The sequence below is a fragment of the Elgaria multicarinata genome, chromosome 4 (genome assembly GCF_023053635.1).
Source record: "Elgaria multicarinata webbii isolate HBS135686 ecotype San Diego chromosome 4, rElgMul1.1.pri, whole genome shotgun sequence".
NCBI lineage: Eukaryota > Metazoa > Chordata > Lepidosauria > Squamata > Anguidae > Elgaria > Elgaria multicarinata.
In genome coordinates this window covers 75,498,104-75,515,699 of record NC_086174.1, presented here as the reverse complement: position 1 = coordinate 75,515,699, position 17,596 = coordinate 75,498,104, and the positions used below count along the sequence as shown (strand labels likewise).

General features: G+C 40.8%; 1 protein-coding gene across 1 annotated transcript in view; it reads right to left on the bottom strand.

Moving 5' to 3' along the window:
* Positions 1 to 17,596, bottom strand: part of EPM2A (EPM2A glucan phosphatase, laforin) — a 50,138-nt gene that overhangs the window by 11,536 nt on the left and 21,006 nt on the right. The window contains exon 2 of the mRNA XM_063125696.1: positions 14,050 to 14,224. Coding sequence (XP_062981766.1) covers positions 14,050 to 14,224 — 175 coding nt within the window. The remainder of the gene's footprint in view (positions 1 to 14,049; positions 14,225 to 17,596) is intronic.

Genomic DNA, 17,596 nt, shown 5'->3' with positions numbered 1-17,596 from the left:
AATTATCTTGGTTTCCTCTTTCACTCTGGCATTGTCCTATGCTCCAAGTGTATGTAAGAATGATTAGGAAGGATAACTAAGAGGAACCTCCACCCTTTCTGAAGCTTTTGGAAGTGTCCTGTCATTTTCCTCCCTTGTATTCCAGGTGTGGTAGCACTTCTACATACTTGGAGAGCAGAAGGTGATACAAGAACAGAAGGCATTTCCATCCCCTTGGCATCCTGAGCCTCATGCAGTACCAAGGAGCTGATAGGGTAACAAGTTGCATGGGCCAGACAAAATTATATTCATAGTCCATTTAGTCATCTCTAATCTAGTGTCACAATTGTTCCTGGGATCTTGGCCTTCTCTGACACTTTCCGAAGGAGCTGCGTAAAATTAAGTTGTGTATACTCTACCAGGTGACTAGGCAGTGTGACTAGAACTAGGGTGACTATAAGAAAAGGAGGACAGGTCTCCTGTATCTTTAACAGTTGTATACAAAAGGGAATTTCAGCAAATGTAATTTGTATGCATGAAACACCTGGTGAATTTCTCTCTTCATCACAACAGTTAAAGCTGCAGGAGCCCTGCCCTCTTTTGTATCTGGGCAGTGCAGGGCTCCTGCAGTTTGAACAGTTGTGATGAAGAGGGAATTTCACCAGGTGCTGCATGCATACAAAAGGCACCTGCTGAAATTCCCTTTTCTATACCACTGTTAAAGATACAGGAGCCCTGTCTTCCCTTTCATATGGTCCCCCTAACTTATATGCGAAGAGCTGGTATATCCGTTATAGAGATGTGGGCAGCAGGGGAGACTGTGAATGACTCACACTTATTTTCTTTCTTGCAGTACAACATGAGAAGTGGGACTTAGGGATTTATCCTGTGATAAGATTCATGAGTCCCAAATAATCACTGGAGCTTACAACTCTTTGAGATCCTCAAAGCCCACTTTCCATATCACGGGAGACATGAGAAAGAAAAAGCACAAGTGATGTTTGCTTACCCACTTCTTTGTAATATATGGGAAAGTTCTAAGTTAGGGTCAAACGTGGACAGGAATAGATAGATTTTTAAATGCCATACACATCAGACTCAGTCAAACCAACAGAGGGTGTTGGATGGTAAAATTGTTTGGATCCGATACCCAGTGAGAATATTGGCCACACATTATGACGAATGCCTCCTCTGAGAGTGGCTGAAAATGGACAGAGAAGCCTGCCAGAAAGTCAGTGATGCTCCTAAGAGATAGAATGGCAAGGCAGCCCTTAACAGCAGCTATTTGGTCATCATGGATGCCAAGGAGAAAGCCTTCATAAGGACTTCCCTCATCGAAACGTGCTCAAGTAAGGGCCTGAGAGCAAATTCCTCCATATATCCCTCAGCTTTATGTGTGTATGTTCTGTGTTTTAAAGTTTTAGATTTTGTATACTTGTTTTTATCTCAATTTTAGAATTTCTGTAAACCGCCCAAAGAGCTCTGGCTATGGGGGCGGTATATAAGTGTAATAAATAAATAAATAAATAAATAAATAAATAAATAAATAAATAAATAAATAAATAAATAAATAAGTAAGTAGTTATACCTCCTTGGCCCATTATACCAGTTGGGGGGCAATTTGACCCCAACCTTGTAGGGAGGACACCCCTTCTTAGAGTAGCCATGTGTCCTCCTGTACAGAGGGCAGTCCTCCATTTGAAGAGCAGTCAGATGAAGTCCTCTATTTTGAAGGTGTCCTCTGTTTGAAGGGTTGTCCAGTCCAAGCCCAGCACAAAAATAAGGAACCATCAGAAGGAAGAGCTGGGCCATGAAGTTGCCTATTAATAGCACTGGACAACAGACTGAGCAAGGAGTACACAGGTCGCATAGCCATAGTCTTCCACACTATGGTGAGATGCACTGTATTTCGATTTAAATTATAAGAATTATTTCTAAATTTGTATTGACATATATAAATTAGTATATGCAGATTTTAAGGAAATCTTTGGGGGAAATGTCCCTATCCTATCCCTTCATACTGAGTATGGTAAAGGGCAGGGCAGATTCTGGAAGTCTATGAAGATGAAGCCAACATAAGCAAAGTAAACACTTTTTGCAGTTAGTGTTTTGTCTGTCCCCACACTTTTAATTATTTTAATGATGCCAAAGCATAGAATGCTTGGATGACTCCCGTCTCAACTTTGCACGTTCTTAATTAAATTTGACAATTCACTCTGGATACAGCTGAAGTCACAAATTCCTTTCATTTAATCAATACACCCGTGAATCATCTTCTTGCCCGCGGAGACCTTGTGAGCCTGGAGCTGTAAAAGATCATTGCTGTTCTGACACTATTTTGCACTGTACATTGGCATTTTGAAGCATTAAAAAATTATCAGCCTCATAAAGCTCCTTCGAGTCTCACAAGCAACCCATCCCCACCAGAAGCCCTGTAAAACCAGCCCTGTCTAAGCAGACTTTAAGTGATGCATTTAACTTGTTTATCTGTAATGAGGCACTCTATGGCCATCACCTATGGTTAAAGCTAAACACTTGCCAAAATTAAGCTACTTTGCAGAAGAAATTGGCAATAAAGTCACTCACCAGCCATTAAAGTTGTTTATATTGCTGATTTTGTTTAGATGGGAGCCAATGCATTCTTTTAAAAAAAGAGCGCAAATGAATTCCTGCTTTAGTATCTACTAAAACTGTACTAAGTTTTCAAGACCTACAGTTCACTCTACTTTGCCCATCATGTGCTCTGCTTCAATCTCACTTAACACCGCTTCACACTTAAGGTGGCAGATGTTCTTCCAGAGTATCTATCGCATGTCCAAATGATGAACTCCGTCAGTCAGATCCTATGCAACATTAAGCACCGCATGTCCAACCCCATAGAGTTCAGTGTATTTAGGCAAACTTAACATTGCCCGGGACTGGGCTGTGTGACAGTCGAAGAGCGAGTGTGTGGCTATTATCCCAGACACACACACCACTGAACTGAGACTAATTCTGGATTCCTAATACATGTCCATGTGCTTTTCTAGATGCTCACTTCCCCTTCAAAGCCTATGGTGTTCATTGTATTCCAAATACCTCAATGAACTGGAGGGATCCTGAGTGCCCCATAAGCAGTATCAAGGAAAAGGAAAGAGAACTTCCAGGAAAAAGTCTGGGCCAACACCATTCAAATGAAAAACCAAAAGAGAGATAAGACAGGATCAGTTCCTACAGGCAATTCCAAGCAGGGCAGAAAATACTATAGTGGGATTGGTGGCTTAAGAAACCAGGGGGAAATGTGCAAGGCTTGGAATTTGGCATGAAGGAGGAAAAGGCAGGGGCTGGGTTCAGACAACATGCTAACTCACTCAGTTTGGGCTGTTGTTGTTGAACTGTGCTCTCTCTTCTTTCTTTCTTTCTTTCTTTCTTTCTTTCTTTCTTTCTTTCTTTCTTTCTTTCTTTCTTTCTTTCTTTGCCTTAAGCTTGGTGTATTGTACTTCAGTGCTACTACATCACTATTTTCCAACCTTGGGACTGCAGTGCTGTTGAACTAACATTCCCATCACCACTGGCCATGCTAACTCGGGATAATGGGAGTTGTAGTCAAAGCTGGGAAACACTGCACTGTACAAATCAAGGATTTTGTAAGTAAGTGCAGGCTGTATACAATTATGGTAAGTAATTAGCAATACCGAAAGGGAATATAATTAGTTAGGCTGGTATGTTGACTAGGCCAACTTTGGTTATTTAATGTCTTTTTTCCTAAGTGTAAGCCGCTCTGAGAGCCTTTTTTGGCTGAGGAGCGGGGTATAAGTATGATAAATAAATAAATAAATAAATAAATAAATAATTAAAACAGTAAGTTGAAATATGAAGGAAAATACAAGCACTTGCCATCAGCTTGATCTGTTCATTTCAACTATATTTTAACAGGCAGATTATGTCAGTCTTAGTAGACAAGCAGGATACAGCAAAAACCCAGGAGATAAAATGGTCTGATGAATGAAGAACATGGCCCGCCTGTTACTAGGCAGAGGGAGGTGGCCACTACAGTAGATGCTGGGGTAAGCTAATGTAGCCTTATCTAGCCTGCTGCCCTCAGATGATGTGGAGGACATTGTCCTGTTACTAATGTTGCAATAAGATTCAACTTCTGTACATGGAATATGGTGTCCACTATTTTGTCATCACCAAGCCGCATGACAGGCTGACCATATGAAAAGGGAGGACAGGTCTCCTGTATCTTTAACAGTTGAATAGAAAAGGAAATTTCAGCAGGTGTCATTTGTATGCATGCATCACAACAGTTAAAGCTGCAGGAGCCCTGCCTAGCGTGATCAGCTACAAAAGAGGGCAGGATTCCTGCAGCTTTAACTGTTGTGATGAGAAGGGAATTTCACCAGGTGCTGCATGCATACAAATGGCACCTGCTGAAATTCCCTTTTCCATACAACTGTTAAAGAAACAGGATCCCTGTCCTCCTTTCCAGATGGTCACGCTACACATGAAGATATAACGTAAATGATATACCTGCAAAATATCCTTAGTGCTATTTTTGCTTGAGAAAAAAAGGTTACTTTCATCTAAATAACAGAACTAGGAGGAATATAATTTAGTATATAGAACTTCTTTCTTTTTTGCTACTGAAGCCATGCATTTTAAGGCAATTCTACAGTGGAGCTTTTAAATGAGGGGAATTAAATAGGCTACAATGCATTTTCTATGTTCAGTTCCCCCTCCTTTCATTATATGTGGCACCTGATGAAAAGTAATTAAGCACTGGCAAAAGTTCTTCTTAGATGTAATTCAGTCTACTTATCTGAGATCCTCACATGGGAACCAACTTGACAACGAAAAGAAAACACCTGTTTTTATCTGTGTTTAACACCACATTGTCTGCATAGTGATACGCAACATGTTCGAAACCGCGGAATACTAAGCATTGTGCCAACTGTTTATGAAATTGTTTATGTGGCATCAGAGTGTCTGGATGATCAGTCTACAAGGTGAACAGTCTATTAGACTCTTTTCAAATGCAAGAGAAGGGACACAAAGACTGAGAGACAAAAGATAACTGAGATACACTGACATGCATATACCAAAGGTAAAAATAATATGTAAGTGGGTAAAGATTTCATTAAGAACACTAGAAGAGCCTGGATCAGACCAAGGTTCAGCATTCTGTTCGCACAGCGGCCAACCAGCTGTCCATGATAAACTCACACAACAGGACATGAGTGCCACAGCACCCTCCTGCCCATGTTTCCTAGCAACTGGTGTACTTAGGCTAAATTAAAATCATCATCATCATCATCATCATCATCATCATCTCAAGGCAGAATATGTTAGAAAATTACAGAAAAAGTGGGTGGTCAGGAGATAGGTACTCATCATAAGGGGCAATTCACTAATACCTGCCTGTCGTACATAGAGGAAAATTGTACACATATCCTAAGGCCACAATCCTATACTCCCCTACCTGGAATTAAGCCCTACTGAACTCAATAAAGTTTATTTCTGAGTAGACATGTGATTTCGAGCAAAACATATTTACAGGTATTCTCTCGTGTGTGGACTCCCTGATGGAACATGAGGGATGATGTCTGAACGTTACCCACACCGCAAATGTTTATAGGGTTTCTCTCTTGTGTAGACTCTCTTGTGGGTCATGAGATTTGATTAGTCAGAAAACACTTCCCACACCGCAAGCATTTCTGGGGTTTCTCTTCTGTGTGGACTCTCTGGTGCCTCATGAAAGTTGATTCCTGAGGAAAACACTTGCCCCGTTCCAGGCATTTATGGGGTTTATCTCCTCTGCGGACATGCAAACTATAGTAAGTTGCTATTACTTGGTAAAAATAGTCATCAGTATTATTCACCCACTGTCATGAAAAGTGGGGAGTTAGTAGTTTCTATGCCATAGAGACTATAGAATGAAGACATTTTCCCTCATTCCTCTTTTCCACCTCAATTCTCTGAACAGTATAAATGTTTTTTGTCTTTTTGTAGGAAAGAGTGTATTTTACTCCTATTTTATGAAAACTATAATATAAATGTGGTCACTTTGAAGGGAGTTCATTTTAATGCAAGCACATGCGTTTTCTCTCAAATTCCTTTACTATTTTTCCCCTTAAACTGTCAGATATTTATAATATGGTAAAAAGTTATGGAGGGGAGAATATGGAATGAGACATATCATCTTGATTTTCAAATCTTCAACACTACTTAGCCAGTAAAGGGGAAATGAAATCTATATTTCAAGCAGGTTGGCAAACTGACAGAGCTCAGTTTTTATCATGGTTCACAGAGGATTTGAACAACATTTTTAACTGTTATAGGAGTTGTACATCTATCCACCCCCACCCCCGAGTATCACAGTAAAATCCCTCACTGCAATAGCATTAAAGTGGGGGAATGGGAGATTTTTCAAATGAGCTTCTTAAGTATGCTGCTTACAATTGCAGCCACAATTCAACTGTTTTCTGCGGAAACAGAAAGTCTCCTGGGAAAAGACAGCAATAATTCCATAATGTTTGTTTACTTGAAGAAATAAGAAATGTTGTTTGAAAAGTGAAGCCATAGGCAAACTAAAGGGAATATGCAAGTTTCCCCTCTGATAAACTGTATACAGGTTTCCCAGCTAAAATATGATAGATTTAGATAAGCCCTACACAGCATAGAGCCTGATGACATAATGCAGTCCCACTTGTTGGATTTTACAGCTCTTGAGGATTTGAACTGGTGTTCTCATGATATAATGCGGGCAACTATATATCAAGAGGAAATGAGGGTGCAGTAAGGGGGTGCTTATGCACCACCGAAAGAGGAAACGCATCTTCCAAAAAGAGAACAAAAAAGGCAGAGATTCGTATAACATTTGCATATGCTAATTTATATGTATAGAAGCAAATTTCAGCACAGTTAATATATTTTAAATAGAAATACAATACATTTTACCATATCGGGGAAGACCATGAACAGATGACTTGTGTGCCTGCTAAGTCTGCTATCCAGGTACTCACCGTTGGTGGGCAATTTGAAGGCCCCTGCTCTCCCTTCTTATAGTTCTTTATCTTTCAACCAAATTTGGATTGGACAACCCTTCATATTCATTACACCTGCACATAGAGGACTGTCTTCTGACAACCCTTCAAATAGAGGACTGCCCTCTCTGTAAAACAGGACACCGACACTCTAGGTGGCAGAGAGGAACGGTCTGTGTGTTCTCATTGGGCATGTGTGCTACTACAGTACTAAAATACAGGACCGAGGAAGGAGAAGTCTTACAGAGAATGTTGCCTTATGTCTCTGGGTTCACACACTGCTCCATCAGTCTCCATGCCAGCTGAAGAAGTGTCTCTCAGAATCCCTTATGCCTAACATCTCACAGGCAGGATGCTGCTGCATGAGGACAACGCTCCAGGCGTACATGCTGCTTGCTGGAAGCAGCATCTGAAGCAAGAAGCGTGGCCCCAGAATCCCTTGTGATGTCACAAAGGTCATTTCAGGATATGTACTCTGCTTTGCTATTCACAGAGAGGACTTCTGCCAAAAGGAGAGAGGCCCATTTTAGTTTATCTATACAGACAAACCAACCCTTCTTTGAGAATTAACATTGTTGTTATTGGGATGGCTGACAGTGCCATAATCTTTGCTTTATGGCTGTAGATGTTCTCCTGAATGAGCCATCTACCGACAAGAGGTGGGGGTCTTAGACCCATGCTCTGTAGATCTACATGTGCGATGCAGCAGTTTTGCTCTCTGAGTGGTGAGAAAGAGAGAGAGAGAGAGAGGAAATAGAAGGAAGGAAGAGTTCTTAGCTGGGAATAGTAGTTGTACTTGGGGTGGGCAGACTTAGGGAGGTTGCACAAGTTGCAGCTTGAGGGAGTTCTTTCCTGCTGAACGAGTGCCTGTAATTTGCTTGTACTTTTAGTACAAAGACACTATAAGCAGGGATGGGCAACTTGTAGCCCTCCAGATGTTTTGGCCTCCCACCAGCCCTAGTCAGCATAGGCAATGGTGAGAGAAATTGCCCGCCCTTGCACTATAGGTTACCAGTGCTCTCTCATCCAATGGAAACAAAATCATGAATGGTGTTGCCTCTGAAATTCTTCACTCCTCAGAGAAGTGAGGAATGGGCAAGAATGGTGCCAAGAGTTCAGTGGGATTGTCTCCTTGGAGAAATACCTCCCCCCCCCAAAAAAAAAACCCTGTGATTTGGTTTGATCCAACCAAATCAATGCAAGTAACATCAGCTCTTGAGAGAAACCAGAACATTCCAGCAAAGAATGGCGGGATCACAGCAAGGTTTGAAGAAACATTTAAAAAGCCCATGAAGGAAAGCTGGAGGAGGTGAGAGCTTCACTTGATCATCAGCAGCTAGACAGGGTCAAAGCTGACCTAGAAGCTCAACTGGAATGTACCCAGCTGAGGTGCCTGAGAAAGTCCAGGAGGTGGATGAAATAGCTGATGAGTTTGGAGTGTGGAATTTTGTCAAGAGTAGCTAAGATTGAACATGTTTTGTCTATGCAGAGCCTGCAAGTAGAGACAAGACGGAGAAACAACCTCTGAAATTAGAGAACTGTTGGGAAGAGAAAGTATAGGAGGAAGAACATGAGTGGCTGCCTACACTGGAAGTAGCTTGGAGGAAGGATCAGCTACAGCCTGGAACTATGGACAAGATGGCTGGGACCCTTTATTACCCCATGTATACCACATAAAATCTTTATTGGGTGAGAGTAGTCCCCTATTCTTGGCATACCTCAGAGTGAGCCTATCTAGTGGAACTCTAGCAAATTGAAGGACCTGCACATTATGGAAGCAAAGCAGAAAGGGATGTGTATCTGCCTCATTCTGAGATCCTGCCCAGTATATGCCATGGGGAGGATGAACAGAAAGAGACATTACTGGCAACTGGCTTGAATGGGCCGATATCTCTGCTAGTGCAATTCCTTTCATCTTAAAAAATCAGCTTTAAAATGGTGAAAGAAAGTTTAACCTTTGTGCTGAGAGCAATAAGAAAGAAAGGAGGAATCAAAGGGACGAACTGGTAGTAGTATTTGTAATACAAAAGAGTTAATTGTGTACCATGTTGCATGTTGTTAATTTTTTTGCTGTTGTTCTTAACCTGCTCATTGTTAAGTCGCTTAAATGAAGCTATCTTGGTATAGAAGCCAAGTCTTTTGGGACAGTGGGGATGGTGTTGTGAGTTTGCCCATCTTGATCGCCCTGAACTGCTGGGATTTTAACAAAAGAACTTTAATGCCTGGGGATGTCCTCCTGAATGTGAAATCTGCCAGCAGCAAGTGGCTTTGCAGGTAGGGGTGTGTGTGTGTGTGTGTGTGTTGTGGGTTTGAAAAAAAAAAAGAGGGATTGGAAAGTTCAACCTTACCCAGCCTGATGCATTTTGGGAGTGTGTTACACGATAACTCCCATCATCCCCAGCCAGCAGTGCCAATGGCTGGGGTGGTTGGGGTTGTAGTCAAACACATCTGGAGGGTACCAGGTTGGGGAAGGCTGCTTTAGTTACCTAAAAAAAAAAACACAGGGTGCAGCCTTATGGAAGTTGCAACAGCTGTTCCTTGGGCATCAAATACAGGCAGGGTTAGGGGCTGTGCTACTCAATGAAGGAGTGTATTTGGAACTACTCTGCTCTGCTTCTCTATTTGTAAATAAACGCACATTACAGGATTCCTCAAGTCTCCTGCGCTCTCTTGTCCAGAGGAAACGAAAATGTGTAGCTCTGCCCCTGAGACTTCTTGTGCTTGGTGGGGGCAGCATGTAACAGCAGCACAGTGACAGTCCACTGAACAGGCAACATGTGGCCAGGTAAAGCAGCTGAGTCCACCAGAGAACCAAAAGGGGCTCAGCCACTTCTCCATCGTGTGCCCCGCCTCCTTCCCTCATTGCAGAAAGAAGGCCGGTCGTACAAAGAACAGAAGAGCAATGGGGACTAGGCTGGCTCAGCTTCATTGGGCATTGGCCTTCCCTAAGTGAAGCCTGGTTCCCAGGCCCAAGCACCAAGTAGAAGATCCATCCTGCACTTGGGCCATAGAGCAAATTACACCAGGTAGGTGTGGCCAAACGCACTGACATCAGGGGTGTGGCCACGCCCAATTAACATCATACGGCCCACAGAGGGTTAGTTCTACTTCTGCACCTCTGCTTTAGGTTGATGATATATCACTTTTATGCTGACCATATGGAAAGGAGGATGGGGCTTCTGTAACTTTAACAGTTGTATAGAAAAGGGAATTTCAGCAAGTGTCATTTGTATGCATTGTAGCTCCTGGTGAAATTCCCTCTTTATCACAACAGTTAAACCTGCAGGAGCCCTGCCTAGCGTGACCAGCTACAAAAGAGGGCAGGACTCCTGCAGCTTTAACTGTTGTGATGAAGAGGGAATTTCACCAGGAGATACAATGCATACAAATGACACTTGCTGAAATTCCCTTTTCCATACAACTGTTAAAGATACAGGAGCCCTGTTCTCCTTTCCATATGGTCACCCTAGTATCGCGTTGAACTGTTACTACTTCTCAGTTATGTATGTGCAGTATTTAATTGTATTTAACCTGTAAACCGCCCAGAGAGCCCTGGCTATGGGAGCGGTATATAAGTGTAATAAATAATAATAATAATAATAATAATAATAATAATAATAATTGATCGTTTTGCTCTAAAGGCGCTATCCTATGCATGTGTAGACAGAAAATAGCCCTATAAAAAAAATAATCCATGCTGGCTGGGGTAGAATGGGAGTTGTGGGACTTTTTTTCTGTCTGAACATGCATAGGCTTGCACCCTAAATAGGTTTATCTTTTTGGAGCCCCTTGAGTTCCATGGGTGTTCAGTCTGAAATCAATGGCAAAATTTCCACTAGTTTCAGAAGGGACAGGATAAGCCCATTAGCATGCATTCAAAGCAACTCAACTTTTGTTCATCTGTTTTAAATGAGAGCCTGTATCTAGACTCTCTTTAAAACTTACAATACAATCAATGATTTTTGCTCTGCAGCTCATTGCTATTGAGCCTTGTGACTGATGCAGTTACTGTTGAACATCTGGAGAAAGAAAAGAGGAATTCGGCCTCAGAATTTCATTCCAAAGGTAGAAATCCCCATAGATGTCATAGCTCTTTCTTAATTAATTATTTAACCACAGGGCATCATTTCAGCTTTCTAGTCAAATAGCACAGCTCACTGAATTCCAGTTACTTTCCCTACCATAGTTCTTGCTATAATTTAGCAATAAAAAATCACTCCAGGGTGACACTTAGCACGCAGGTTATTTTTCTTTAAACAGCTGAATGGGTTACTTTCTTCTCTTTTTTCAAACTAAAACAAAAAAACCAAACCCTCCAACCCAGACAAAGTGTTTTTCTTTTCAGAGGGTATTCCAGTTGCATAATTCAGTGTTGACTTTAACAGTATTAATGACTGGAGTTTTAATGGGCAATCTAGGACACTTTTTTATTTTGTTAACGTACGGCAGCGAAGAGCCAAATTAAAAGCTAAAATAGCAACTACCACAAGTCTGTTAACGTAAAAAAAATATTTACCATATAAATTACTTATCAAAAGGACAAACCCGAATACATTTTGAGGATAAGACATTTCCTCTGGATAATGATAAAGGAATCTTGAAAACGGCTTACCCTTGATTTCAAGGTGACATTGCCAATTAAGCTTAGTATCCATTTTCAAATTTTATAGTTGAGGCATTGCAGTAGCACACTGTACATGTTCATATCTGAATGGCTGGCCACCAGACCTGCAGAGGAGCCATGTTGTTGACAAAACAACATGCATTTTGAGGAGGATGCTGCCATTGCTGAGTGATTGGGATCTGGTAAACCAGATGTTTATCCAAAGTCACTATCTGCTGATTACATGTGCCTTCCTCAGTCTGGTGCCCTCCACTAGGCTGGACTACAACACATTGGTGGGGTGGGGGAACCGAATTAGGGAAAGCTGGACCACACTGTTATTTTAAATGATTACTGTTCATGTATTTTACACAAAGTCTTATTGGTTTTAATCTTAGGCCATAGCTAGACGGGGCAATATTCCAGGAATCACCCCGGGATCGTCCCTGTGCATTCACATGATGCACAGGGGATCCTGGGAGGAGGGATGGATGATCCCTCCCTTTCCCCAGGCTATCGCCCTATTATTATTATTATTATTATTATTATTATTATTTATTTATATAGCACCATCAATGTACATGGTGCTGTACAGAGCCCTACATTTCTAGCCTGCTTTTTCCGCGGTCTCAGGATGATCCCAAGACCGCGGAATGTGTGGCTGGGCATTGTGGCTTGTCCCGTCTCCTGGTGAGTAACTGCGAGGAGCCAGGAGCCAGGCATGGGGCACAGTGCTCCTCAGGAGCTCTATGCCCATCGAGGGTGGGGTGGGGTGGGGTAACGGCAAGTTTTTTTTTTTAAAAAAAAAACACCTCACCATTTGACTACTATTTTTGGGGAAGCTGTATGCAGAAGCAGAGATGTGTGAGCATAGGTGGTGTGGATGCACAGCTGCACTGCAGTGCTCATTCGGAAATTTGGCTGCATGTCCCTTTTAAAACAGGTAGAGATGACCTATTCATTGCTCTGCAAGACTAGAGTCGGAGTAGGTCTACAAGGTTGGGTAACGAGAAGGGAGAGCTAATCTGAACAAGAACTGGTTTTTATAGCAGATTTTTCTTTAAAAACCATGACTACCACAAAAAAGCAGGTTGCATTGCATGTTAATTTGAATCTTTAGCCTTCTCGAGTCTGGCTACTTCCTGATTGGTCCCCAAAATAAGAAGTTGACAAATATGCTATGCTTCCTTATGGAATCTATAAATACATACATTCACATATACACACATCAGCAGGGTTTTTCTTCTTCTTCTTTTTCTTCTTCTTCTTCTTCTTCACAAATGAGGTTGCTTGGCTGTGTGATTTATATTAAAAAAAGTCAATTAGCATTCCCCCTGCTCTGCTAGAGAATTTCTGTAGGTGTCAATGACATCTCAACCAAATTCCACAAACAGAGAAGAATGCTTAAAGAGCAAATCTTGGCATCTGGTGCTCTCATAACTCCATCCAATTTGTTCCATGTTGGCCAGCCTCAGCCATGATGGGTCACGGTGAGGAAGCAAGTGGCACCTGCAGCCTGACAGCTCTCTGGCTCTGTTAACAAGAACTCAACTTTGCTTATCTCCAAGAGCCAGCCTCCTGGCACTGCACCTGTCTTCTAGTCTTATGCCTACTGCTGCTCGGCTTTCTGACCCTGCCACTGGCTTCTGGTTCTGCTGCCAGCTTCTGGCTTGGCTTGGCTCATCTCTGCCCAACAGTGAATTCTTTAACTCATCTCTTTGTTTTCCAGGTTTATTTTCTCCCCAAGTTTAACACCTGGCACCTCCTATTACTGCTATTACTCAAGATGCTGAAATCAGAGATCTGCCATCTGCAGAGGCTATTGAGAATCTGGTCTGCAAGACAATAACTATTTCAGTTCTAGAGGCTAGAAAGGACGATCCCTTGATACTGCAAATAAAACCAACAGTACTTGGTGTTAAAAAATAAGCATGCCATTTCATAATCAGATTGTCATTTGACATGGTGTCAGACATTTCTAAAATTATGTAAGGAAGTTGACTGGCAGTTTTTAATACTGGCTGATTTCAATCATTGATCTTCCCCATGGTGGCAGTAAAGCATCTTATTTATCTAAGTGTATCAAGCATGCAAAGGCTATATCCTGGTCATCCAGGGCATAGACAAAGTAAAAGTTCCTAGTCCTCACAGTTGTATGCAAAACTTTTGACAATGTAGCTATATATTTTGAATTCTGATATCTCCATGTGATTATGAGCAAGCTTATCAGCAAATAACACAACAAGTATTTTATTTTCCTAGCTTACAGGTGCAAGAATGTACTCCCACGCATACTTATTAGGGTATAAGAACTATTGAACTCAGTCTGATTTACTTTTGAGTAGACATACTTAGGATCATGTTGTAAGTCCATACTGAACTCCTCAACTTCCTGTTCTGTTCTCCACAAAACATCTCCGTGGTGTTGTTTTTGTTTATTACCTGGAGTAGTGAATTGCTTGATGTCCAGCAATATTAAAATAGAAGTCAGTTGTATGTTTCATCTCATCAGTATGCCCAGAAACTTCAATCCAATGTCCTATTGGGAGGCAATAAACTCCATCAACGAAGTTGGTCGGGTTATAAACACTACATCGATCATGGTGGGGCCCATTACCTGAAACATGAATAACACACACAGTCTGAGTCAATTTAATTCAAGGATATAAATGCAAAGAGCTTTGAATGTTTGGGATTTCCATTCCACATTATGTGTCTTGGGGGTGTGGGGGGAGTATAGGACAGTCATCCAAGAATGGAGAAAGTGCACTATAAATAAAAAACCTATTTTAAAACAAAATAATTCCTTATGCAACAATTTTCATGTGCGCACATAACGGCATTGGCAGAGAACTGGGTATGCTCAAGCCCATGGAAATAACTAAGTGTTTCTAAATCTGTTCCTGATGTTGGCCAATATAAATACTTAACAATTTCACATTTTTTCAGGAATTGCAAAATAGAATTTCTTTTAACTGTTATCGGAGTTTCTTTGCGTACCACCTAACAACCACATTTAGATTATTAACTATGCAAGACCATTATATCCCAAAGATGGTTTCTCTCATCTACAATGTTTTCTAAAATTTTCACCCTTCACATTATGAATCTTATCACCTTAGGAAGCAGATGTGGCACAAACTCCTGAGCAGACAAGTGCCAAATTATACTCTAAGTGAAGTGACCTAAACACCAGCATCCACTTTACACTAATTTTACCCCAGTGATTTCATCACTGTAGCACAGACATTATTTTTATTGGTGGATCCTTTCCCTGTTCCAGGCATTAACAGTGCCATCTGCTGCATGAAAAATGGTGTGTGCTGACTTTTTAAATCTATTGCCTGAATCTGTAAACCTGAACTCCAAAGTTAGAAAGATAAACAAAGCTTTTTACAGCTTTCAGACCGACAGTTGATGAAAGAGCTGGTTAATCCTAGTTGAGAGTCAGAGAAAATCAGATGTAATGTAGAGGAAAGGGACCGGTTCTACCAGCAAGGTGGATAAAAGAGTTTGGAAGTAATATTGAAGATGGATCAAAGGTTCTGTGCCACAATCTTATACTCAAAAATAAATCCCAGTAACCAAAGGAGAATGTTTCACTGGAATTACAGTCTCATTATATTGAGATCCTACATAAACCTTCCAACCCTTAAGATCTCAAGAGGATATTTTGCTTCGGGTGCTACTAATTAGAAATGTAAGTTCAGCTAGAGCATGAAGTAAACCCTTTCTGAAATTGGTCTCTTTGTTACAAAATTCTTCCCGTTCCCCGCCCTCTCACTTAAGATATGCTTGAGCCAATGGCTCTCTCCTTTTAGGAAAGCTTGCAACATATTCCATTTTTCTGTAACTCTTTTAATAACGTCATTTAATCTAGAAATGTTTGGGATTATAATGTGGTTTTTTTGTAGCTTCATAAAATCATTGGATTATGTCGCTCTCCCAGCATAGGGCATCAGCCAAAGCAGCCAAGACTGTCTCTATTCCAAATCCAGGCCTAAATCAGTCATAAACTGTTAATCTCTGTTATCACAGTTATGGAAAAAATGATTCTGTTCTAGCTATGTTTAAGAGCATGAGCAACGAGCTAAAGGTATCTCTCAGCTTAGAAGTGGACTGTCAGAGTGGCCTTAGTTAACGCAACATTATACAACCTCCCCCTACAGATTATGATGGTATAATCCTGGCCTATTTTACAGAACTGCAGTACAGACGAATGTGGTAATATATGTGAAACTCTTTAAGAAACCACACAATGTAATACTAAATATATTATGATGTTTATGATTATTGTCCAAAGGAAGACAACAGCGTCCACTCTTACAAAAGCTGCTTCAGTAGAGAAAACAGTCCTTAGGATGTCATTGATCTCCATGTATACGTCTATTTGGAACTATAAGTGTGCAGTATATATCCCCCATTGCACAATGCCATTCATTTTCATTATTAAATATCACATTCATTTCATTATTCATTTGTTAAGGTATAGACTGGACCAGCTGCTGATGCCACATTCTGCAGATGTCCATCTGGTGACAACCAGGACAAGGGCCTATTTTGTGGTGGTGCCCCACTCTTAGGAATACACTCTCCAAAGAAATAAAACATCCACCAAATCTGATGCAGTTTAGGTACATGTTGAAAACTTTTTTAAAAAAATGCCTCTATGTTTGATGATTTGTGATGCCAGTCATTCTGATGCCCATTGGTTAAATTAGCCTTCCCCAGCTGTCCTCCACATGTGAAACTGCAATTTCCAGCATCCCCGGACAGCACAGCTGTCTGGGGATGCTGGGACATGGTCCAATAATCGGGGGGGGGCATAGGTTGGAGAAAGCTGAATTAATTTTGTTTGTTTATTTACATAATACTTATATACCGCTCCATATCTAAAATAGATACTTTTATATTTACCATATTTCTTCAATTCTAAGATGCACTTTTCCCCCCATATAAACATCTCTAAAAACGGGGTGCGTCTTATTATTCGCGGGTGCGTTTATTATTTCTTAGAATCAAAGCTTTTTTTTCTGTTGGTGGTACTGAAATTAGTCTGCGCCTTACAATCGATGGCATCTCAGAATTGAAGAAATACGGTATATTGTATCTCTTTATCTTTATATTATAGTTTTTATAGGTTGTATGCTGCCTGCATAGGTTTTTACATGAAAAGCAGTATGAAAATATTCTTAATAAATAAAGATTAGAATTGCTTCATTACCCAAAATGGTCATTATTATTTTATTTTATTTCTTTTTCATGGTTTATTTTTGTTGAGGGGAGTCAGTGTTGGCTGTTCAAATTGGGCAACTTTGCTTGTTGGTTGTTCGGAAGGGGGTTGCTTTGGAATGATGTTTGTTTTCTGCTTCTCCAGTATTTGTTCTGAAATGAATACATGACCTTATTTGGAAGTACTTCCTTGCAGTCTCTCTCTCTCTCTCTCTCTCTCTCTCACACACACACACACACACACACAGAGAGAGAGAGAGAGAGAGAGAGAGAGAGAGAGAGAGGATGGCAATAGGCTTTGGGGGCAATGTTTAAAAGAAGATCCCAAGAACAAGTGGAAATATTTGGATATACAAATGCTTTTGTACATGGGCTGACTATGCAGCTTGCATCCGGAAAGAAATACATAACAGAAAGTCACATTAATGTGTGAAAATATCACTCGATTATTCCTTATCTATTTCAGTTTCACTAGTGCAGGGGTTATGATGATCATGCACTCATAATAGGTACAGTTGCAGATATATGTGTATATGTGTGTGTTGAGGGAAGGACTGTGATTGGCTATTCAGTTTGTATTTTTAAGCACTTTGTACATACATATTGGAAAATGCCTGTAATACAAAGTTTCATAACTGTTGGCTGTTCTTCAGTTTCCACATTTTCCCTTCCCCCTTAGCTAGAGTTTTTTAAAAAACAAAATTAATCAAAATTTCCATCCACCCACTCCTGCATTTGCTGAATAATAAATGAAATG